Source organism: Phyllostomus discolor, chromosome 7 (genome assembly GCF_004126475.2).
Source record: "Phyllostomus discolor isolate MPI-MPIP mPhyDis1 chromosome 7, mPhyDis1.pri.v3, whole genome shotgun sequence".
Taxonomy (NCBI): Eukaryota; Metazoa; Chordata; class Mammalia; order Chiroptera; family Phyllostomidae; genus Phyllostomus; species Phyllostomus discolor.
The window spans coordinates 121367136-121393466 of NC_040909.2; the positions used below are offsets into that span (position 1 = coordinate 121367136).

At 38.3% G+C, this 26331-nt stretch overlaps 1 protein-coding gene across 1 annotated transcript in view; it reads right to left on the reverse strand.

Annotated features, from left to right (window-relative positions):
* The window catches only part of CSMD3 (CUB and Sushi multiple domains 3), an 893237-nt gene extending 869846 nt beyond the window's left edge, over window positions 1-23391 (reverse strand). The window contains 1 exon segment of the mRNA XM_028533680.2: window positions 22924-23391. Coding sequence (XP_028389481.1) covers window positions 22924-23101 — 178 coding nt within the window. The 5' untranslated portion in view covers window positions 23102-23391.
* Between the last annotated feature and the right edge of the window lie 2940 nt (window positions 23392-26331).

Genomic DNA, 26331 nt, shown 5'->3' on the forward strand with positions numbered 1-26331 from the left:
TTACTATGCGCTGGTGTTATTTTGGTTGTGTGTGTGACATTTGGATTGATCTGGCAGGTTATTTGAGGCCTCTGGGAACATTAAAAAATGTTTCCATATAAATTAATGGTAATATTTTCCCATTATGCCATTTTAACTTATAAACACTTTCATTGTTTTTTGTTATACTGGAATGTTAAGTGTGATATATAAATTAGCTCATCAGAATATTTTACTTTTTATGGTTTAAATAAATCATCACAGCTAATTTTCAGTGGATGAAGCAAAGTAATGACCGCATTTAAAAATTGGAAATATATCCAATGTAAAGCCTACTATCTGAAAATATTCTGTTTTGTTGGTAGTAGTTGTGCTACAAAAACATACAGAATTTTGCTATCTACATGTCAGATTTTTTTACAGCTATTTTATTCTGCTTGCCAATATCATTACTTTGTAACAGCAGTTTTCACTGGGTAGCCCTATATAACCCACTAAATTTTTAAAGTCAAAGACTTGGCATTGGAAATTATTGCATCTCTAAAACAAATGTCAGATTCATTCATGCTGTGAAACACTATTATAATTTTATGTCTATAAACTATGTCTGCTTTGCAAATAATCACTCACCTGTTACAGTTGTCGAACAACTGAAAGCCGGTTTTAGCATCCTCCACTCCCCTGTGCATACAAAGCAGCAGGAGTAGAATAAAGTTGCTGGAGTATACCACTTTCATAGCTCTCTACTTCCTTTCCACTAACCCAAAAAGTAAGCTAAAATAAAACATCGATGGCAAAGCCCCCAACTAAATATCTAAGCATTTTTCGGCTATGTGATTGTCCTATTGTAAACCATTCACCTGGGAGTCATCATATTATTTTTACTAAAGATATTTTTTGCAGCAAAATGAATCAGGTTAAATAACTCTGAATTAATATGCTTTCATCATAAAATGGTATAAGTATAAAATGGTAAAAACTGATGTGTACTCTATCCTTACTGTCCAGAAGGCAGCAAGACATTTTTAAAAACAATTGGCTCTTTAGAAATATAGGTGCAACAGGTTAATATAAAAACAGCTTTGATAATTACAAAAATATACCTGGCTTCCTAGAGGCAAAAAGGAAATAAAAAGTAGTTATTTGTGAAGCAACTCTAAGTAGATAGAACAACAGGCAATGGTACCTTTCAGAGCAGAGCCTGCCAACACCACTTTCATTGCTCCAAAAAGTTCTCATATCCAATAAAAAATTCAAACAAGGAATATAAAAGCTTGTTTAAATGTTTCAAATTGAGGAAAATAACTGGCAAAGTAAAATTGTAACAACAAAAGAAAGGCACACTTTGATATGTCAAACAATGACACAGAAGGGCAGTTTTCAAAACCCTGAGGTTCTATATATTTGCTCCAATGTTCACAATTTAAATACAAAAAAAAAAAAGACAGAGGTAAAGATGAAAACAATGAGAAAATAATGGTTGAAAAAGAGCTTTCACAATCCAAAAGATAATGTCAAGGGGTAGTAGGATAGAGGGCGTTTTGAAAACAAACTTCGAAGATCCTCAACACTACCGTTCCTTTCACCTCAAGAAAAATAGAATCTCATAAAGATAAGATTTTATTAGTTATTTGGTTACCTCCAAGTGGTGGGGATATCTAAGGGAAATACATGTAATGCAAGTGATTGGATGTCTTAACTTTTTTTATAAAATAAGAAACCTGAAATGATTGTGTCCAGAAATTTTCAGAAACATAAATAATGCTTCAAGAGACATTTCAAATTCTAAAACACATAAAAAAGAAGAGCAAATAAATAAAACACTAACAAAGGGCATGTTAAACAGCATAAACGTAAGTAATGTCATATTCTGATTTTCTGTAATGGCAAATTATGGAAAATCATGGGGGACTAAAACAACATAACAAAAGATTCGAGGAGGTAGAAAAAAGATAAATATTAATATGCTAATTATGAATTAATAAAAATAAAACCATACAAAGTGATATTTACAATGCCAGAAAGTGGTAGGTCAGGTAATATTCTACTGTATTTCAGTATAATGTAGAGCAACCAATATTATTTAAGTTTCTATCTCTAGAGCACTGTGCAAGATTCCTTAGTAATTGCTAAATACACAACCATTGACTTCTCATATTTTTCTGTTACATGAGGGAGATAGAATATGCAGAAGTTACTAAATACAAGGTTGACCATGGTAATAACTGTAATTCTGATACAAATAAAATTTAGGGTTGATGTGAGGAAAGAAGTGTTTAATTTCAACTAGAGAGTTCCTAGAGATGATATTTCAATAATGTAGGAGATATATTTTACACCAGGGAACAGGTTTGTTTTGTTTAAAACAGAATAGTTTAAAATCCACTCCAGAAATAGCACTTACAGAATGAGAAACTGAAATAACTATGCATACAAAAAATACCTATAATGAAGAACTATGGTCATCTACAGTAGTGAAGAACATTAAATTCTATCTGTAATACTGTTAAAGTGCAAATTGGTTGAATTTTCTTCTCTGTAGAATGGCTGGTTCCTGCATATGCTCCCCATACTTCTAAACCATGAAGAAGTCTAGGATCATATTACAGAAAAGTTTCCTCTGGAATCATGGTCAGCCTCAACAGGTTATTCACAGGTTTAGATTTGTTTCAAGAACAATATCAGGAAAGTAAACAAAAGGCACAAATCCATCAATGGCCAAAGAATGGCAATAATCTAAATTTCAACTTCATGGTTGGAATATTTGAAGCTTTTCAACAGGGGAAAAACTTTCTCTAAAAAAAGTGGCCAGAAGCAACCAATTTGAGAATTATAAAGAATCGCATTAGCACTACAACTACGGTGTCTGCTAGATATTTGAGACTGTCTTGGAAAATATTGGGTTGTTAGGAGGTAAAATATAATTTCCTCATACAGTAGTCCCCCATTATCTGCGGGCAATATGTTCTAAGACCCCCAGTAGGTGTCTGATACTGCAGGTAGCACGAAAACCCTACATGTTCCATTTTTCCTTCACATACCTACATATGATAAAGTTTAATTTATAAATTAAGCACAGTAAGATATTAGTAAAAACAATGCACAATAAAATAAAACAGTTATAACCCTAAACAGTAGCTCTTTGCATAATGTCATCATGCAGTTCTTGAAAGTTGTGACTTTATGTAAAACAATGGATTATGGAAATGATTCTACTATAGGCTAATTGTTATAAACACGAGTTAAGTTCTTATGGTATAGGTTGAGTCACAAAAACATCACCATGCTCCTAAATAAACACCCAAAATTCTTTCAATATTAAACATTGAAATAAATGTGAACAATACAGTTAAGAAAGATGAATAAAACTGAGTCAGATGATGATTTTTCTAACCCACTTATTCAAGTTCAGGGTCATGAGTGGCCGAAGCCTATCCTGGCAGCTCAGAGATCCAGGCAGGCACTCATCCTGGACATGATGTCCTTCCACCTCAGGGCTACTCATACAAACTGCAAAAGATGTAGACACACCAGTCACTTCAGGTATACATCTTAGGGATGTGGGAACAAGCTGAAGTACCCAGTGAAAAGGCCACAGACATGAGGTGAACGTGCAAGTGCAAAGTGCAAGTGCACAAAGTGCAAGTGTACAAACTCCATGCCAACAGTAGCATTGTTTTTTCATCAACCTTACATCCAAAGAAGGTTGAAGGAAAGGGTGTTATTTGGAGGGCCTGCTCTATTGTGAGAAAAGTTATGTCAATGCGAGTACTCTCTCTTTGTGTCTTTCAAAATAACTTTTTAAAAAGGTTTTATTTATTTATTTTTAGAGAGAGGAGAAAAGAAGGAGAAAGAAAAGGAGAGAAACATCAATGTGTGGTTGCCTCTCACATGCCTCCCCAGTGGGGACCTGGCCCACAACCCAGGTAGGTGCCCTGACTGGGAATCAAACCAGTGACGCTTTGGTTCACAGAAAACACTCAATCCACTGGGCCATACCAGCCAGGGTCCAGAATTGCTTATTGTACAGTTCTTACTCATCTACTTTTGATGATATGAGGTGAAACAATGCCTATCTGATGAGATGCACTGAGGCAGAAGATAGCCTCAGCCTTGGCCTGCTATTGACCTTCTGACATATGCAACGAACACTTTACGGCTTCTTGTGGGCATATCTGAATTGCCAGCATCGCTACTCTTGTGCTCTGGGGCCACTGTGAAGTAGAATAAGGATTATTTGAACACAAGCACTGCAATAGCGTAAGAGTCTACCTGAAAACCCAGATTTAGATGGCTACCACATGACACAGATACGCTACAAAAGGAATTACTCACACCCTGGCTAAAATGGAGCAGGATGGCAGATATCACCACACTACTGGAAAGGCATGCAACTTAAAACTTACAAATTGTTATTTCTGGAGTTTCACATTTAATACTTTTGAAAATATTGCTGGAAACCTCAGAAAATAAAACAGAATAAGGGGGAACTTATTAAAGAAAAAACAATGACCTAAAATCTTATATACATGCAAAATTTCAAAAAATACTCTTATCATGTAGTCAAATTGAAGTATGCTTCATTGTGAAAGCCAAAAAAATGCATTTGAAATGTTTACTACACAGAGGCATAAGACATTCACTACAACATCCTTTGGTGATTTGTTAAGGGACTGCCCCGCCTAAAAATTCCCACTTGGTGATGGAAGCAGATATGGAGAGGGTAACATGAAAAGACGATGCACGTTAGAGGTCACTTAAGTCCAGAGGGCCACTGCCTCCCAGGCCCCCAGACTGCAAATGCCAGCACAACACTCAACCATGAATCTGCTGGGAAACTTCCGTTTCCTTTTTTAGGCTAGTTCACCATTCTGTCCTCCCACTCCCGTAATGTTTTGATCTCCCTTTAAATAGTGTTTATTAACATATATTAAAATTACTTTTTATGAGCTTTTCTTTCTCTTTGGAATGAACTATGCATGTGTTGATGGTATGACGAAGCCATTATTCAACTCTTTCTTACTCTTCCAAATCCACCATTCTGACTAGACTTAGAAAATAGGAACTCAATAAATGCTTATTAAAGTGGAAATGTGAAAAAGTGTCCATAAAAGTTAAATTTTATATTTGTATTGTTCAGATAACATCCTAAGGAAATACTTTAAAATCTAATAAAAGCATAGTGATTAAGAAATATAGCACAAATTAGAAACCTCAAATAATAATATATATGAAGTGAAAAATAATAATGACACCCTAAAGAGTTAGGCAACAAAAGAACCTACATTAAAATTGATCTTAACTTTACGTAAGTTTTTTAAAAAAATTGCCTATATACTGAGTGGTATAGATAGGCATAGTAATTAAAATATCCTTATTATATATCACATATCAAACTTAATGAAATATGTTTTATATTATAAATAAAAATATATAACTATAAAATAATATACATTTTCATATGAACTGACTAAATGGGAAAGGAGATTCAGAACCAAAACTTAAGACTTTAAAAAATAGTCTTTCAACATAGATGAATAGTATGTTTTCAAAAGAGTACCTTGAAAAAATATTGTATGTTATAGTATGAGGCAAAGAAAAATAAACATAATAGAACGTCTCTTCCTAAAAGTTCAGAAGCCAAAGAAACAAAAATAGAAGTAATAAAACTAAAAATAGAAATAATGTTGGGGAAAACTATAGCATTTATGTTTACAATGATATTCTTAAAAATATTAATAAAATTCTTAAATTATAAATTCAACTTATAATAAAAGAAAGTAATATATAGAAAATATAGGAAATAAAGTCAGGAATATCAGTAACAGTATAATAATAACTTGTGTGAACATTGTCAAATCATTTGGAGAAATATTTTCACAGAAATAAATACAAATAACATTACAAAATGCCCAAACTAGTACAAAATATAATTAGGGAGGAAAAATAAAACAGAGAATATATAAGAAAATAGTATAAAGAAATATTCATTTCATACTCCAAATTTCTAAAAACAAAAAAAAATGCTTATTAATAAATCTAGCCAATATACAAACCAAATATTGACGTGATAGAAAACAATCCCCCATCAGAGGAATTGCTGACTGGGGTTATGTAGGGTTTTTCCCCAGACTGCAAGGCTGACTGCTGCCCAGGGGACCAGTTAATATATTTTATCATTTTAACAGAGAAAACTAGTTAAAAATGTATAATTAAGAACATATATCCAAGAAAATAATCGATAAAGTTGATTATTTATTCTTTAATTAAAACTTTTGAAAAGTACAAAGGCCAGTTTTAACTTCTTCATTGCAAAGACTACATTTAAGCAATGCCCAATACAGCTAGCACTGACTTACAAAACCAATTATTTTGGCTTAGGGTGTGATTACTCATTTTATCAAGGAAACTGCTGGTTTATAGAAAATAACACCTACCTCAAGGCTTATCTTAAATAACGTAAGCATGTTATTCTAATGTAAGCAAAAGATGATTTAAAACAATTCTCTCATTAAATGTTTGAGAAATGAATCTTATTCTTTTTATTATGTTAACATGTTATTGAATAAATTGAAGTATGCTTAGATACTTTCAAATAAATATTACAGTAATTATTTAATCGCAATAATCATTATCAGTGGCAATGTATGCTTCTCATCCCAATCAATGCAGTATCAGGATTATGTCAAGTTTACAGATAATGTAAGCAATGAGGAACCAAGACCTAAAAGAAGATACTTGGGGTCATCTGGCCAGTAGAATGTAACTGGTATTAGAATCCATGTTCTATTCTGTCAGGTTAGAGCTTGATGATGATGATGACGATGATGATGATGATAAATGTTTCCAACTTAATTTTCTCTATTGTATATTCAAAAGTGAAAGTAGCAAAGGTGATTCATGCTTTTACATGCTTAATAGATATACAAAAATTTTGTGTTATTTTATTTCCTAGAAAACATTGGATATCCAAATAGTTATCAGTAGCCGCTATTAATGGAATTAGAAATATCTGAAGTCTATAACAACTGAAAGATTTGGGCAATATGTATTGAGTCAATATATATTGAATCAGATTGGACTTAAACTAAATTAATGAATTCAATTATCTACAATCCAATTCAATTATCCTAATATTTAATTAGTGCTTACTCTATTTATAAGAGTCTATGTTAGGTGTAGAGATCCCATCTTAGTGATTTAATATCTTTGACAAACTCTTTTTTACTCAGTACAGTTATGATTAGGGAACCACATTTTATTTCCTTTATGTTTCTAAGAAATAAATTCACAGAAGGTTTTCCATAAAGTCTGGGCTGTTGAAAATAAGATAGAATGTAAGTAAACATGAAAGGAGATCTTATGCATATGTAATAGTGATGAATCCCTTTCTATCTATTTTAATTTGTAAAATGAAAAAAAACACAATATGAGGTAGCATTAAATAAATACCTAACATAACAATATAACACCTAATATATATGTATGTATATATAAAATATAGGTGATTATTTATATAATGTTTATATATAATGTTAGCATATGTGTACACACACACACACACACACACACACATAGTAACAGCAAACTGTAACTTAATAAAGGATTCAACAAAGCATGTCCGAACATTAGCATGAGGCCTGTTCCTCTGGCAATGTAACCACAACCAGTCTGACTTTTCTGAATCCTCATGTTTCTATAGCTTTCCCTTCATCTTGCAGCATATAAAATAAATTGTTCTATATTCAGAAATAGTCACTGCAAAAAAAGATAACTTTATACATGTGAACAAATTTAGAATTCATCTCCATCTCTGACTTTTTTCCCTCAAAGTCAATGAAATACTGTTCAATGTGATAAAATAAAAAGAGCAAAGGTTTTGAGTTGGGCAAGCTGGATTTGAACTGTTTTCTTCACTTGCTGGCTGATTTCCTCTTTCTAAGTTGTTTCCTCAAATTTCAAAAGGAGCCAACTCTACCATGCAAAGTTGAGATGCCCAAATGAGAGGTACTCAGAGCACACAGCAGTGGCGAGGGAAAATTGGTTCATTTTCTTGCCATGAAGATGGGAAAAGAAATGAAGATCCTGAAGAAGTAGAACTATCTATGACTTATAGTACTGAGGAAAATGTTTTCACAAGTACTTTAGAGAAAAATGAACTATTATAAAAATTGAAGTAAAAATATAGGAGACAGAAGTCATTAACTGTGGATATCTACTCTTAAACATACAATTAATAAGAATGCATATACTTTTGATCCAGCGATTTACTGCTGGGAATATACCCTCAGAATCCCTAAATACCAACTCAGAAGAACTTACGCACTCTGATGTTCATAGCAACACTATTTAGAATAGCCAAGTGTTGGAAACAGCCTAAGTGCCCATCAGTAGATGAAAGGATTAAAAAACTTTGGTATGGTACATTTGCACAACGGAATGCTATACAGCAGAAAGAGAAGAAGGAATTCCTACCCTTTGGGTCAGCATGGATGGAACTGGAGACTATTTTAAGCTAAGTGAAATAAGCCAGTCAGTGAAAGACAAATACCACATAATCTCACTTATAAGAGGAATCTAATGAATAACAAGCAAATCTAACAAGCAAAATAGAACTGAAGACATAGAAACAGGGAACAAATTGGCAACTGCCAGAAGAAAGTAGAGAGGGGAAAATTGTGGGAAAAAGGGGAAAGGATTAGTCAAAGAACGTATATGAATGACCCATGGACATGGACAACAGTGTGGGAACAGACTATAGGAGCGAGTGGGGTTGGGTTGAATGGAGGAGGGCAAAGGCGGGAATATTGGACAATTGTAAAAGAATAAATAAGATTAAAAACATAAATAATATTAAAAGAGAATGCATATACTTATTTGGTATTGTGTTTACTCACTGTCAACAAGCTTTTGTTGACTGCATTTAATTTTGGAGTTTAAGAAGTACTTGAAGAGTGTGTAACAGAGGTGCCTCTTCTATGTAAACATCTTTCTTAGAACTAGCAGAGTGGGCAAAGTTCACCAATCTAAACCTCTTCTAATTTTCATAAAGGCTGACTCTGCATCTTATAGGTGACTTCACTGGGATTCTCTTGTGTATTCACAACAAACAAGTCAGCTTGAAAATCTCTCCACATCATTTTAGGCAAGCATTCCTTCTTATAATACTGTCATTATATATAAATTGTCAGTAACACTTTGAATGAAAAAGAGTTGGAAGTTGAGAAGAAAAGAGAAAATGAATGGGACAGAACTTTGTGAAAGGTGGAGGGACCCCTTTCTTTGACATGGCAAAGAAACGTAGACATTGGTTTTGAAACGTTGTTGGAACCAAGTCAGCATACCCAGCAGATCATCTCCCCTGAGTTAGTTTGGTGTTTCAATAAATGGAGCTAATCCTGTGTATTGTGGAAAGTGTTGTAAATTCACCATGGTGCATGCGGAAGTTACTTCTGTTTGTTTGTCTCAAGTTAAGTAAAACAATTCAAAACATTTATTGCAAGCTTCTAAATTTACTGTTTCCCCCTGCTGAAGTAATCAAAGCAGAGAAGATAGTAATATACACAAACAACAGAAATGTTTGCTTTTTATCTTATATTAATAGTTAAGGTTTTGAAACTTAGAAATTGAAAAACCACTCAGTATTTGTTGCATAATATAAACATAAAATCTGTAACTTTACACATTAAATTATCATTAGATTTTGAAGAGTGTGCTTTATGGATTGTGAAAGGGCATAGGGAGATGCAAATTGTGAAAGAGGACGTTGGTACAAACATTAAAATAGTGTGAATCGACAAAGCAACCAATGTGGGGGAATGAAATAAATACATTTTATTTTATTTTTTGAGTTTTTTCTGTTTCTTTTTTGGTTAATCCCCCACCCCCTCTCAGTCCCTTAACCCTCTACCTACCCCCAGAACTGTCATCCTGCATTCCATCTATGATTCTGTCTCTGTTTTGCTTGTTAGTTCATTTTGTTCACTAGACTCCCCATATGAGTGACATCATATGTTGCTTGGCTTATTTCACTTCAGCATAATGCTCTTTAGGCCCATCCATGTTGTCACAAAGGGTTAGATTTCCTTCCTTTTTATGGTCATGCAGTAGGAAATGAAATAGATATAAAATGCCAGATCACATTTGGTGAATGTCCTAACCTTATAATGATAGGTCATTCTACTTGACTCCTTTGTAACCAAAATTGGTATTAATTCAATGTCATTATCTCACCCTATAACCATGTATAAATCCTTGTATTGCTCTTTATATTACAGATTAAAAATAAGAAAACTGAAACATAATCTACTTATTTAAGTCTCCAAAAATACAAAAATAAGGAATAGAAAACTGTGACACAAACTGTTGTATTTTATACTTAGTGATTTGTTTGGCCCTTTGCATGTGTTCACCTTGGTAAGTTAGCTCAAGGCTCCTCTCATGAGTCACTAAATTCAGGGGCTTAAATTTAAATTTAAACTTAAATTTGAAAGAATTAGCAAGTCATTGAGGAATTCTAAAGCAGAAACTAACCTGGAAAAAATGGGTGTGAAACACAATTTGCTGATCACAAACTATTATGAAACTGTACAAAACTGTCACAGAAATACACGTGGAATCATCATTAATACTGGATAAACTAGTTAATATCCATTGGCTGAACAGATGGAAATCAATAAACATTTTAATTGAAAATTAGCAGGGAAATTACATTAGATTAAATCACAAAATGATGCATTTAATTGGAAAGTTTCAAACAGTGTCTGTAGGATGTTAAGACTCACCTGTGATAGGATAAAGATTTACTATCTAAGATATGTAAATACAGATTGCATATCACCGATATATCATAGAAAAAGAATCCCATTGAAGAACTAAACACTTTCACAATAACCAGATTGGTGTGGTATTATGTTGACAGAAAGCTTGCTTCAAAAATAAAGAAAGACTATCTTTTCTCTTAGAGTAATGACTAGATATTCATCTCTATATTCCCAAATGTAGGCAAGGGCTCTACATATATACTGGTCCTAAATAAATTATTGTCGCCTGAAAGAATATGTTGTGAGTCCCAGAACTGATAAAATAAGCTGCTGGTTCTTTTTGTGGACATAAAATCTATTGACCATTGTGTTTTTCAAAACTCCTGACTTAAAATGTGTCCAAGCTATAATATTTAATTCAAGATAATACTGTTCTAAATAAAAGAGATAATAAACCAAACTGGACTTTGAACCAAAATAAAATGATAGAAACAATTAAGATAATATTTATATGAGCGAGCACAAGATATAATATTGGAAGACTTAAGATCTCTAACATCTTCCAATTTCTTGTGAGGCCTTTGAGCATTTTGCTTTTGAAAGAATTGCGTAATTAGAAAGCAGCCTTTCTAAAATGAGGAGATTCCAATGATCTATGCAATGACAGGTAAAAATAAGTAGCGATCTTCAAATTATTGTAAAATGGCTGATTTCTAAGTACTTATACATTGGTACTATTTAGAAACTATAAGTTCAAAATATGATTCCTATTTTTATCTATTAATATGTTAATGAATGCTGCCAAGCTCATACAGATATTAAAGATTTATTAGCACTTTGCTATAAAATGGATTTGAAGAGTTACTATTTGACCTCTTTTAAAAGATTGAACCAATAAAAGGGCTTAAAGTACTAGTAGGATTTATAGAAGAAAGTTTTTTTAAGCCATGAATAGCACATTGAACATGAATTCAGCACAAGTAATGGTGGACCTGTCATCACTTCTATTGCAAATTTCAAGGAAGAGAGTTTATCATCTCTATCATCTGTAGAAGTTATGAAACTGGAAATTGGCACACAAATTAGCAGCCTGGATGCAAATTTGTTTACACGAAAATCTGAATCAGCCCAGCTGTTTTGATTTAGACATTAACCCCAAAACCTTACCCCATGGTTTCTCTAGGTATGGGAATATTGAGTAAATATGTTGTCTAGACTGCAGTGTTCAGTCAGCTAGAGCACAGAGCCGGTAAATCTAAGGTAGCCTGTGTTTATTCTCCAGGAGATAGTACTTTCATTAATGTGAACATCTAATATCATTACATGTAAGTGTCTGTGTCTCCTTGTAAAATCGCTTTAGGAACTGTGTTAAGTCTGATTAAGATTTTGGGGTAGGCACAGTGTTCTTCCATCTCAAGCTTTGCTCGCATAATCAAACGAAAACTAAATAAAGGGGCTCATAAGGCAGCATGCAATAAAGAGAAATGTGCAGTAGACAAGAAATTTTGAGGATGGTTTGTACACCAGCTTGGCAAGTCACTTTATTTCTCTGGCCTGCATATCTTCTTTCTGTAAAGATATGCAGGTAAACCTCTACATTTTGCCAGGGTGCACTTATGGAATCAAGTAGACTCTGTTGATGAAGTTTGCATATGAATATTTTTAAAAAAAAATACCTTTCTGAAGAGTTAAAATGAAAAGAGAACCAACTATATGGGAAAACATATTTGCCAGTGATACCTCAGGTAAGGGTTTGATCTCCAAAATGTATAAAGAATTCACACAACTCCACTCCAGGTAGACAAAAACCCCAATTAAAAAATGAGCAAAAGACTTGAACAGACACTTCTCCAAGGAGGACATACAGAGGGTCCAGGGACATATGAAAAGATGCTCAGCATTGCTAGCCATCAGAGAGATGCAAATTAAAACCACAATGAGATACCACTTCACACTGGTCAGAATGGCCATTGTAAACAAAGCAACAAAGAAGTGTTGGAGAGGATGTGGAGAAAAGGGAACCCTGGTGCACTGTTGGTGGGAATGCAGACTGGTGCAACCACTGTGGAAAACAGATGAAATTTCCTCAGAAAACTAAATATGGAACTGCCTTTTGACCCAGCAATTCCACTGCTGGGACCATATCCTAAGAGCTCTGAAACACCAATCCAAAAACACCTATGCACCCCAACGTTCATAGCAGCACAATTTACAATATCCAAGTGCACAGGACCCACATCTATGGATACATTTTCCAGTGGGGAATCAGGTCTGCAATGTACCTAGGCCACTATGAGCCTTGTTTTTTGTTAAAACTCCCTCACCCTGAATTGAGGACATTTACTGCAAAGCAACTTCCTAAAAACCATGCTAAACCTTCCAAGGATGAGTGTAACTGTCCAACTACTTTTGCCTTTTCATTTGCAAATATCCCTCTTCTGTGATGTGATTACCAGCATCCTCTCCTTTGTTTTCTGTATAAGGTAACCACCTAAAGCGAGCCTGTGCATAGTTAATGAGCACCTTCTTGTAATGTGTCCAGTAAGACAATAAAAGGTCATTGGAATAGGGCCAAGGTGTTTGCTCCCCTCCAAAGAAAAACCATGCCATCCCTTTTCCTCCACAGGACTCGGTAGTTTGTGTGAATTTGTCTCATATTTCATCCAAAATGATGAGGATCCCACAAGCCGGGAAGCAACCTAAGTGCCCACGAGTAAATGAATGGATCAAAAAACTGTGGTACATTTACACAATGGAATACTACGCAGCATAAAGAAAGAAAGAACTCCTACCCTTCGTGACAGCATGGATGGAACTGGAGAGAATTGTGCTAAGTGAAATAAGCCAGGCAGTGAGGGACAAATACCATATGATCTCACCTTTAACTAAAACATAATTAGCAGAAGAAAAAAGCAAATAAAATATACCCAGAGATATTGAAATTAAGAACAACCTAACAATAGCCTGAGGGGGAGTGGAGGGTACAAAGGGGAGAAGGGTTTTCAGGAATTACTATAAAGGACGCATGGACAAAACCAAGAGGAAGGGTAGAAGCAAGGGAGGGGGGTGAGTTTGGCTGGGGGGGGGGGCTGGTGGAGGGAAAATGCAGACAACTGTAATTGAACAACAATAAAATAATTTAAAAAAATACCTTTCCTTGCCCATATAAATAAATCTAATGTGCATTTCCTGACTAGATGACACTAGGCTAGATAGTAAAAATAGGTTATAAGAGCTTTCCCATCCTTAAAATTCTATAGAATCAAGTGGAAGATTAAGTTACCAAAAGGAAGAAATTTATTTTCCAACACTTATGATACAGTTGATAAACAATTTCTATGCCCATGTATTATTTTATATGCGAAGTCCATAAATTCATCTGCATTCATAAATTTTAAACTTTACTCAAGACCACTGGGTTAGAATTGAAGGATTATAAATTAGTTTTGGGTGTTTTGTTGTGTTTTGTTTTGTTTTTGCATTTAATGCACTAAACAGTTTTATGTGTTTTATTGACATAGTTAACTTACATATTATTGTGCATTTGCTTCACTTAATATTGCTTATAAAAGTGGAAAATACCTTTCACATTTATCTTATAGAATCTTCTAGAGAATAAAGCAAGACAAGTAAAAGATGTTGAAAATTACAAAACTGAGAAGTTACATCTTAATAAAATTGTGAAATATATAAATAACAAATATTAATTATAAGCTTTTTAAACATTAAATTCTCAAGGTCTGTTTTTCTCTTAAAAATGAAAAGGTTTCATTAGTAACTTAGACACTTACAGTTTCAGGTTTTGCTAAGTCTATGAACTTATGAATCTTATTTCAGATTTCACTCAATAACTAGCTAACCATATAATCCTGGGAAGTTTTTGTCCTCTCTGGCCTCAAGAAATGGGGATAATTTGTAAATGGAGATAGCAATCTGTGCATAGGAGATAACAGTTATCTCACAAGACACTTGATAGGTCTCTAAGCAGGGAAGTGAGGGAGAGAACCACTATTTGAGATGTAAGTGACTCACAATATAAATGGCTTAGTGCAGAGCTTCCCCCATACAAAATATGTAACAAAAAATTTTATCCCAATACTATTTCCCAAAACATAATACTGTCTTATATCCTCTCTATAAGAAGTACTTCGGAACATTCTGGAGTCAACCGGATGGACTTGTTGTAAATAGAAAACTGTGGCAGGAACCCTTGCTTTTTCTGTTATTAAAATTTAATAAATCCACTAATGCAGAGTCTACTTCCACTAGCAACTTTATTTTCAAAGTGGTATCAACCATATTTTAAAGGTAATATTTACAAAAATTCTTACAATTATTTAAAAATATATAATCATAACTATTCCTTTAAAACTGACTAACATAAAGCAAAGAGGGAAAGAAGGCCTTTATAATCTTGAACATTACAAACTCAGCTTTTAAAAGACTTGTTCACTATTTTTATATATTTCAATCACTTTCTGAACATTTAAACTCTTCAAATTTACTAGCATTCATCGTTTTGAACACTATTCACATACCATAAAGAAATAAAATATTTCACATATTGATAATATTGAAGATAACCCCCCTTAACAATATTGATGGCCCTTATACTATTAATATTTGTAAAATGTACTATCACTCCTATGGTAGAATTTTGAATGACACCATTGTCTTATATAAAGTGTGCAAGAACAATATAAAGAGTAAAATGCAGGTGAGAGAGAATGCATAAATCATACATCGATATGACTTAAACATAATAAAAAGTGAAAAAAATAAATTAAGAACAAATTTTCTAGATTTAAAAGCCTTTAAACAAGAAATTTTATCCAGATTATAAGAAAAAATAAATAAGAATTTAACTAAGTACTATCCCTCAAATTTGTCTACGAGACATAACCTGTCAGTGCATTAATTTTATTTTATAGACTTAACATCTTCAAGAAATAGATTTTATTAAAAATATGATTACTTATTTCATATACATATTATATATTTTAGAAACTGTTTCCATTATAGTTATTTCAGTTTGCCTTCCACAAAACAAATGGTTAATACATATTTTTTTTAATTTTACCACAAAGCACAATCACTTACATACTTAGATGGTATGAATTGATATATGGTACTTAAATACTAACTTACTTTTGAGATTGTGTTTATTGGTGATATCTGAGCAGGCCCTATAGTAAAACCGGTAAGGTGTAGTACAAAGATAGTTAAACATGAGCTCGAATGTCAATGACCTAGTCTCAATTCTGAAGCTCATGACATCTGTCACCTAGTAAAATCCAGTTATCCTTTCTAGGTATGCGCATTTACTGTGTAAAAAATTAGCATTGAACTACCTGATATTTAAGAATCGTTCCTGTCTTATAAGCCCCACGATTTGTAATAAGATAAATATACAGATTTATGTAATCATATTAATAACTCAATATTAAAATGTCAATTCTGAAATGCAACAAATGCAGTGAACCTTAGAAGCAGGGCTAACATTTTAAAGCTTTGGGTCTGGCCCTGATTCATAGAGCCAGTACCTGAAGTAACTGAGTAAGGGTGAGAAGTACAAATTTCAGAGTGTTTCTCAAATAGATAAAAGCCTGGGAACTTAGCCAAAGTGAAATAATAGCTAGTGAGAAGATGCCACATTTTTTATTTACTCCTGTGGAAAAGCTAGGGCTAGTTGTGTAAGGGATAGAGCATGTGAGAGTTTATACTGACTTTGCATATAAAATGTATTTCGGTATCATTGATTATAGCTGCCACTGTCCAGCACTATATATGTTACATCTATAATCTCCCTATAGGCCTTGAATATTCTAAACTTTTTTTAAAAGTAGGTAATGAAAGTAAAGGTTAGGAAAGTTGAGTGGTTAGTAGATTCATTATTTGATATCAGACCTTGGTGGCTCCAGAGTCCTTGTTCTTCTTTCCACTTTACTCCAGGGGTTCTCAAATTTTAGAGTGCATCGGAATTACTTGGATGACTTGTTAAAAAGACCAATGTTTGTGCCCAGCTACCACGACATCTTATTCAATAGTCCTGGGGTGGGGATCTGAGAATTCATATTTCCACAGAATTCTGATGCCACTTTTTCAGGAATACTTCGAAAATCACTGTAATGAAACCCCTTAGGAGTCAATGGAATAATAGTGTGATACCCAATGCCACGTGACAATCATCGATATTCCCATTATCCAGTTCCATGGTGTGTGGTACAGATGGTAATGATGTAAATGTAGACTTTGTAAAGAGGAGATTTTAAATCGGATTGTGAGCAAACAAGCCATCATTATATAGAAAATATTAATCCTTATGAATTCTCAATCAGCACCAAGAAATAGTTCAACGAAGGGCCTGATAGCATAATGCACTTGGGCCGGCTACAAGATGAGAGGCTTGAGAGAAAATGCCTGTCGATGCTGAGGCCATGAACATGAATACTGAAAGGTATTCAACAAATTGATTTTTCTCAGTGTCTTTGGTACAGCGATATACTCGATGAGAATAAGAGCCTTGCCAGAGGCCTAACTCTGAGAAAATGCAAACATGGAGACTGATCTCGCTGCAAAATACCATGAATCACCCATCTGATCATTCTGAGAAAATAGATGCTTTTGGTAACGATAGGTCTATCATCCTGATCAGGCCTCATCCAAAATCCAAATCAGCACTGCCATTGTGTCCCTAAACTATGTACCCCTTTAGATTATGAGTAAAGGGAATGGGATAATGAGATAGAAAATTATGTTCTAATGTATAGATAGATCAAATAAAATGGTCTTAGCTTTTATTTGTACCTCACATATTTTTTTTCTAGTCTCTTCATTTGCAGGCATTTTGCTTCTAATCCCTCAAACACTGGGATTCAAAATACAAGACGGCATATTTTCTCATAGTCATGCTACCCTAAGTAACAGGTCCCTTGCGAGACATGTTGTTGATCGCTTCACAGTTATTTTACAAACTGGACAAAACATTGAAAGTATTTGATATTCTGAAGTGCTTTCTGAGACCCTTGAATAAATAGAAGTCACCTCTTGGGACACCAAGAGAAGTATATTTGGAGCCTAGGTAGGTACAGGTTAGTCCCTTTTAGTTACTGGTTTTCAAGACCTTAGACAAGCATTTAACAGCAGAGTTTGTTTTCAAACAAGTACAAGGGCATTATTAAATCACTTTTTGTTTTCTCAGATCTCACTTTATTATAACTATTAAAGATGCCATTAGCTACTGCTTCATTTTATTATTTCAATGTTTCTGTAGACATTGAATTGTATGTTCAGGGAAAAGACACATATACCCCCTAAAATATTCCATTACCTCACAGGTGGTAGCTCTAATTAATATCATGAAGAGTAATAACTACTGCTGCTAAGTTGATACTCCTGGAATACCTAATACATTGGGTAATTTTCCCTCCTTTCTCCTTGAAGGATCTCAAAGAAGCTGGAATCACGTTTTTAAGAGGCTGAAACCTGCTCCTTAATTATTTCTACTCACACACTTTTGCTACACCAGCTTGATGCAGCCTCCTCCTCCCCAACTGTTCAACACCAGAAGATTCCAGAAAATACGGTGCTGCAAAATGACATTTCAGAACGATTTCACCAAGATCGCTGTACAGGGCAAGTTCAGCTCAGAACTCTGGGTGCTGCCCAAGCCTTTCCAGGGCGGTGAATTGGGTTGATTTATCAATTCGGCGGTGCAAAGCCTCCCTGAAGTCGCAGTGCTCAGGGAGAAGGGACTCCGCCTGATGCCCGAGTGGATTTTCTTTGGGCTTCCCGCTTCATTACTATTCTGCAATGCGCTTCAATCCCTGCGCACTCCCGGCTCTCAACCCTCAGCTGGCCCTCCAGCCGGGCAGGAAGAGGACCCACACCGCGACCAGGATGACCCTGCGCCTTTTCTTTTTGTTTTTTTTTTTTTTTCTGCCCTGTCCTCTGGGGTCTAACTAAGCCATTGCAGCGCTAGAATCCTGTGACTGGCCCCCTGCTCGCCCTTCAGAGACAGAGCTAGGGTGGGGATGCCGGTGATTACAGAGGAGCAGCAGTCTCGTTACTTGCTCCCCGTGAGGTTTTCCAACTCCCCAGTGCCTGTTAGAGTTGAAGTTGCCTGAAAGAGAGCAGCGCTAAGGTCAACTTGAGGAAAGGGAGCTTTCTCAGCGCCTCGGCCAGATTGCGAGACAGCAGTGGCCACAGCTCACCGACCATCATGGTTCCACCCGGGAACATAAACGCTCAGTTACCAGCCACCCATTTCCTCCTCGGAACCCCTCTCCTAGCTCTCAAGGCATTCTAAAGGCCCCTCTGTGTCAATCCATGCGGACCTCCTCCCAGCAACGCATACACACACGAACGCACACACGTGCTGTGGTCCAAGCCAGTCACTGGGTTTCAATCTCCCGGTGGTCCTTGGGATTTCAGGGAGTGTGGCCTTCTAAAAGATATTACTAAATATTCCCAGAGGAAACAGATGAAAGGGATAAATACCTGTCCAAACTGCAGCAGGACAGGAACCCCTGAGTCTAACACAAAGGTCACACCTCCCAGCAGGTGTCTCAGTCTTGCAAACCTCAGGGAAGGATTTTGATGATGATGGCAGTGGGTGGGTTTTGTTTGTTTGTTTGTTTGTTTGTTGTTACTGTTTGGTAAAGACATTAACCCACCCCACTCCTCTTTGAAAAGCTCCCTCAGGGTAAGGCAATTATTTTCCTCACCTGCCAGGTCAGACTGTCTGCTTTGAGGACAGGGAATCAGGGTATCAGTCCTGTGGACAGGTGCAGGACTGAGACCTCCGGTGTGGCCACCCCAGGGGCTGGGAAAGGTGGTGCAGCTCTCCCACCACATGGACACCTGAAACAAGACCCTTTCTAGGAGTCACTAACTGGGGCAGAGTGTGTGAGCTCCGCTCTTTCACAAGAGCACTGCGGTGGGAGGGAGTAAGAAAGACCTCCTTGGAGTTCCAGAGCACATGGAAACATGGATCCTTCTGGAAGTCTGGGGTCCTAAGAGAAACCCCAGAAGCACGCCCTGGTGCAGGGTTCAGGACCAGCACACTGGCTCCCACTTGCTTTTGCCCGAGGTCAGTTCATTCTGTATCTTCTCTGCACCGGTTGTGTGTTCTTCCCCTCCAAGCCCCATCCCAGGAGAAGGAGTATGGGAAAGTACCCCACAGTGTCGGTTTCCGGGGGCGGGATGTTTAAGCAGGACTTGGAGACTCACAGTTTCTATCTGCGTGAGACCTAAACAGACACGCTGCAGTTGCAGCCTGCATTTCAGAAACCTCTGCGTGTGTGTGTGTGTGTGTGTGTGTGTGAGAGAGAGAGAGAGAGAGAGAGAGAGAGAGAGTCAGTTTGAAACAGGCAAGCAAGCATCAGGTCTAAGCAGCCCCTGCCCTGCCCCACCCCCGAACCCCCAATTATCTGCCCTTTATCTCGTTTCATTTTAGATGGTAGTGGACATACAATGCCCAGAGAAAGGTGACTCTTTTTCCAACCCCACCAGGGAGGTTCAGGCCTACTACTGAAGGCCACTTTCTCTTCTACTCTGAGGCGTTTCCCCCCACGGAGCCTCTTTGTCATTGCTGTTGCAGGCAGAGGTGAGTGGTGGAGGGATGGAAAGTGTGGACACAAGGTGGAAATCTCACGCTGGAACTTCTCACTTAGAAAACTGTGCGCCCCCGACTTCCTGAGCCCTGGAGTTAGCTTGGGTTAGGACCTGCAAAGCCCTTCCAGTAAGTCCCCAAAGTGAGCTTCCCCGTGAGCCTAAGTGTCCAGAAGCAGCCGCGTGGAAGACAAAAGCGGATCTAGACTAGACATGAGGGAAAACAACATTTATGCCATTTCAGCAATACCAGTCCTAGGAAAGCCTTGAGACTAAGGTGACATTAAAATAAAATGAGAAGAAGCACCTGTCAAAATCGGCACTGCCCTCGACCATAGGGAGCAGGTCTGAAGCAAACAGCCTAAGTTTGTTTTTCTCAGAATTTGAGGACGGTGTTCCAAAGTGTAATCTATAGGAGGTGCCTCCCAAGCAGCAGAGAGGCGACAACAAAGAACTTTACTACCATTAAAAACATTTTTTAAACGGTCTGTAGCAGATTGGTTTTGAACAGATCCAAAGCAGAGTGCAACACTCTTCCTTCTCCCAATGTCCCTCAACCTGGTACACGCTCAGTGGAGACCGACTATCTTAGTGCAAAGTCCAGGAGTTGTGAGTAGAGGGGTCCCGTTTCAGGTGTCATTTAAGTCGCCATTCGGTTCTCTAGGCGCGTCTCATTCGGAAAATACGGTAGGTGCGGGCAGCAGGGCTGTAATCGCAGGCGGCATGGACCAGTGTTTGTCAGGCTGGCGTGCTCTCCCTGCTTCGGAGACTCCCTCCCCTCACTTGCCCCCCGAATGTGTTTTGGCTCAACAGGTATCACATGAAAACTCGCTCTTCACCCCCGGTCATCCTCTAGCAGGAACCACCCCAACCTTTTTCCTGTTCTTGGCTCTCTGCGCCTCCCCCACGCCGAGCGCGCGTCTAGCAGTCAGCCCCGGGGCCATCCATTAACCAAAGACTCCCAGTGGCAGACGAACTAAGCATAATGGGAGGCTCCTCACAAGTCGAGCCGGCGACGAAACCCCCTGTAAGCAACCCGAGACGCGTTTTGTGCACTAGTCAGTGTAGTTATGCAGCTTAGAGCAAGCAGTTTGCCTTAGATCTGCGCTGAGGTTCCAGGGGGGAAAAATGAAGGAAAAAAAAAAAAAAGATGCTTTAAGGAGCAGGCTTAGATTACAACGCTGTTACTATCAAAGAGCCTAGGGACGACTTCTTGGCATTTAGGGATGTAAATTAAAATTCGAAACCATCATTGGCCCTAATTGAGGGAGAGGTAAGCCCTCCAGCTCCCTCCACCCAAAACATGAATTATCATTTCCACTGAATGCAAATGGGCTGCCTTCTGTGGGGGGACAGCCAGCTGCAAGCTGGACAATAAACTGTTTCATAGAGACGTGGGCCGATTGCGGTTCAGAGAGGCACTCCTTCACAAAGGAAGAAGCGTCCAGTTTGTGTTGACAGCCCTGGCGCGCCTGGGCCAACACACCCCCGCCCCCACCGCGCACCCCTGACACACAGACACCCAGGATTTGAGACGAGCTTCGCCGAAAGCGACATCCATCTCGTCTATTCGAGCTGCCATGAGTATGGGGAGGCGATTGTTCGAAAATGATGGCATGAGTCACATACACCCTTGAGTATTCTTTGCAGCAATTAATGGGTAGCAGCAGGGCGCAGGATAAGTTGTGGAATAGAGCTGGGGATTTATTTTCTCCCCGAGGACAGCTCTCCTTCCAATGCTCCTGACTGTCCCTTGCCTTCCTGTTTAGGAATAAATTTTACATCCCACCCACCACCTCCCCTTGCCTGTGCATGTGACACTCTACCTGTCTGAACGCTGAGACTTGCTGGGGATTTTCTTTTTGGTCGTCAGCTAATGACTTTCCTCCTACCTTCATTCATTCCCAGAGGTGGATCTTTGTACTTCAAGGTGTCTCAGATCATTTTAAAACCACCTTTTAAGCTAAACCTCTACCACAGGACCCAGGGAAGCTCCCCTACCCTTCACCAGTGGATAAGTGCCCACACAGAATTAATTCACACATGCATGAAGACATTTACGGAGGTGGGGGGGATGCTTGGAAAACCCCTGAGCTCTATTGCATCTAAAATCATCACATTCCTAGTATGTCGGTAACTTTCCTACCTGAAAGGGTTAAAAGGCATTTCCAGGAGTACCTTTAATATAAATATTCCAACCAAAGCATCAATCCACACTGGTTTGAACAGAAATCAAGGTAATCCTCACCACCAAGAAAAGTCTTGCAGAGGAATTCTGTCTGGATATCCACTAGTTAGAGAGGCTATAAGAACCAACTCACGTATTCGTTTGAGCATACTGCAAGAATATTTATTGAGCACAAGCTCAATCACTGCATTGAACGCCAAATCTGGCAAGCAAAATGCATTTCCTATCTGAGGGGGGAAAAGAGCTCTGAATCAACTCCTTCAGTATAATTATGATTATTTTATCGGTGCAAATTGCAAAGTAAGATACCAGCCTCTCTCTGGTGACAAGTCAGCTCCCCTCCATCCGAAGCAGAGGGGACCCCCCCAAAAGCAGACCTACCTTTCACACAAGACACCGTCAATAAAAAGACGAGGTTCCAAAATGTAAATCCACTTTTAATCCCCATTTTCTTCATCAGGAGAAAGTCTAGGCGGCCACATTTAGCACATCTTCTCTTGCCAGGCTCCAGGGGCTTGGATTCCTTTGCTCGGCTTTCCCCTTTGCGGATCCCTTTCATATTATTCGCGAGCTCCTAATTTCTGCTCCTCAGCCCGGCGCAGTGGAGTTGTTGCTGTTGTCGGTGCGCGGTCACAGCTCGGAGTGAATGGTGTTTCTGGGATACCACAGCAACCTTGACGAGGACTCAACCATCTCTCCAACGGGGGCACAAAGTCTCCGTACTCTGGGTTCTGTCTTTCCTTGTGCGTTTTTTCCTCCTCCAGCAAAATCTACCTCAATGCTAGCTCCTTACAGCAACCACCAGAAACCACTAGTGAGCCTCTTACAGCTCAGCTCGGCTCTCTGACAAACTCCCCACAATATTTGAAATTCAGGGGCTTGTTTTTTTTTTTTTCTCTCCCCGAAGTAGATCAGTTTTGCCTGTAAAAGCAGCCCAAGAAATATTATGTTAGTGAGCTCTCCATTGCAGCCTGTGAATACAGAAGCATGTTAAAGGAATATTTTAATCGGAGGATATGTGTTGCCTTTAGGGAAACCGCGATGAAAATGAATCGGGCTCCATCGATGTCCACGTCGCTATAATGGGACATGTGTTACTACTGTAATTGCAGCATATTACAGGAAGGCGCCTCGCATTTATTATCCCACGATTTAATTGCAAAAGGACATCACAGGGAAGAATTTGTTTGGACACATGCATCCACATTTTCAAACGCATACGTGTAAACCGGGAACCGGATTTTTAAGATTCGGTAAACCGATACCATCGGAGACCAAGTCGGAGGTGGGGGGTGGGGCAGGGGAGCTTGGGGTGGGGAGGGAGTCAGAGTCATTTCCCCAGATAGTTCGCCCTTTCATCGTCCCTTCCCCACTTTCAAAGCTGATGTGTGCCGCAGTTCAACTACTTTATCTGTGGTAGCTATCTAGAACAGATCCATTTGTCTTAATTCTGAACTGGTCCCAAATATGTAAATAGTAGGTTTCTCTCAAAACGGAAAATGTAAGTATCCATAGGACTAGACTTGGCAGCCTCACACTCAGCTCAAGGGTTAAGGTTGTACAAAGGAAGAGTTCTTGCGCCATCTACTGGCCATGATTAACTCTCCTGCTTCTCTTTCCAGTCTCTGAGGGACCTCCGTGAGTCTCGTCCCCTAGCGTGCGGGCTGCTTCCAGATCCCGGCGCGTTTTACTGCTGTGTGTCAATTTCCTAATCTTTCTTTCAGCTGGTCCTGCCCTAGATCCTACGACCAACAAGTTCCTTAGACAAGACGCCAAATGGTGATCTGACCTTTTCAGGGATCTGATCCCATCTGGGGGTGAGGTGTGGGGGGAGGAGGAGAGAGGGCTACCGCGCCGGTTCCGAAATAGATCATTGCAAGGGCTTCTGGCTCTATTTGCTGGCTGAAAGCAATCAAGGAGATTAGCATCTGGTTACAGGACTTGGTCAGAGTACTCCACAATTTGAGTTTGTAGCTTTCCACATTGCCTACAAATGATGGCTCCCGTCCCGTACCGCACGATCCTCCTAGCCAGCCTTTGTTCCCGGGCTCCAAGGTGCAGCTGCCGGCTCAAGGGAGCCAGGAGGTTGCATCTAAAGGGAGTTTGGCTCTGGGAAGTGGGCACATGCCAGCGAGCGTCTATAAGGCGTGCGTGGTAAGTGGGTTCTGTCTGCATCATAGGGAGGATTCTGAGTTCTCCGGCTACGGTGTTTTGTGATTCACCCAGGGAGTGTGTGTATGTACACAGGCGCGCTGTAGTGCTGTAGGGAAGGGTAAGAGTGCGTGCTTATGGAAGATGATAGAAGGTGTGATTTTCTATGAGTGGGTGTTTTCCCAAGTGTGTTTGCGCAGTGTATATGCGTGTGCACGCGGTTATGTGCGCGCGCGCGCGCGCGTGTGTGTGTGTGTGTGTGTGTGTTAGAGAAGGATTTCTCTCCTGGGTAGGGAGCCTTAGCAGGAGGCAAATGCTGTAGACTTCCAACTGACCTCATTAAATACGGAAAGGTGCCTTTAGGGTGGTGTGGCCGAATGCTATTCCTTCCAACAGCGCTTCCTGTTGTCCGCATGTGCAGATTTCCAAGGAGAGCGGGCAGCTAGGTTGGGATGAGACCTGACTGGGAGGATCAACGGTGAAACCATCATTACCCTGATCAGCCACCTTAGTGGAGGCTCTGGCATTGATTTCAGTCAAGATGCCAGGGTGTGTTGCTGCTGCTGTTGTTTTCGCTAGACTGAACAAGGAGATAGATGCAAACAGGTCCTTGGACTTGATGAGCGCACAGGACAAAACCTTCCTCACAGTGTGCAGGGGTTAGTCGCCTCAACTGAATTCACCGTTCATCAAAAGAAAACAAAACTCTTGGGTGTACATAATCTGCTTAAATGCATGGTTATGTATTCAGACAGGAGGACTTCAAACAAAAAAAAAACATTATTTGTCAAAAGTCAGGGATATTTTAGTGGGAATTAATGGGCAAAAAAATAAACTTTGACTATGGGATCATCATCACTACTACTCAGATACTAATTGCTAATACTTATTTTCAAACATGCTAATTCTGTAATTCAGTTATCTTTCCCTAATGATAGGCAATGAACCTTGCCTATCATTTCAATGTGAAGTTGTTAAAATTATCTGGTAGTTAATAACACATTGAACAACACTACAATTTCTAGTTTCTATGGCTCATAATAAATCAAAAACCATTTTTACTGGCATCTTCCAGCTCCTGAGACCAAATGGCAAATCATTATTTTACATACAGGAAAAGTTAGGGCATAGAGAAATCAAATGTTCATCCAAGGTCATTATCAGGAGCATGGGCATTTAGTCCACTCATTTAGTGTTGGATCACACTCTAGTCTTTTAAGCTAAGCAGACTCCTCTTCAAGGGAGCATTTCCAAAGGCACTCCAGAAACATAACACGATAAAACAAAATCCTGCATGGGAAATCCCTCAACTTCTCTAAAAGGAAAAACGCAGTGTCTACGTTTGGGAGGTAGAAATCACCTCTCTCAGCTGATCTGCAGAAAAAAGAGTGGTGTTGTACACAGATTCAGTTAAGACTTTTAGAAAGAGAAGACAGAAATAGGTAACGTAAGAGCAAACATTAAGTGCTTCCTGTATGCCCCGACATTGCGTTATGCTTACATGGCATATCTTTGTCAACTCCATTATAATTTGCTGAGACAAGTACTACAATTATCCTCATTTTATAGGTGAATAAATTGACACACAAAGGCGTTATCTCTCCCGCTTTGCCCAAAGTAACATGTCGAAGAGGAAAT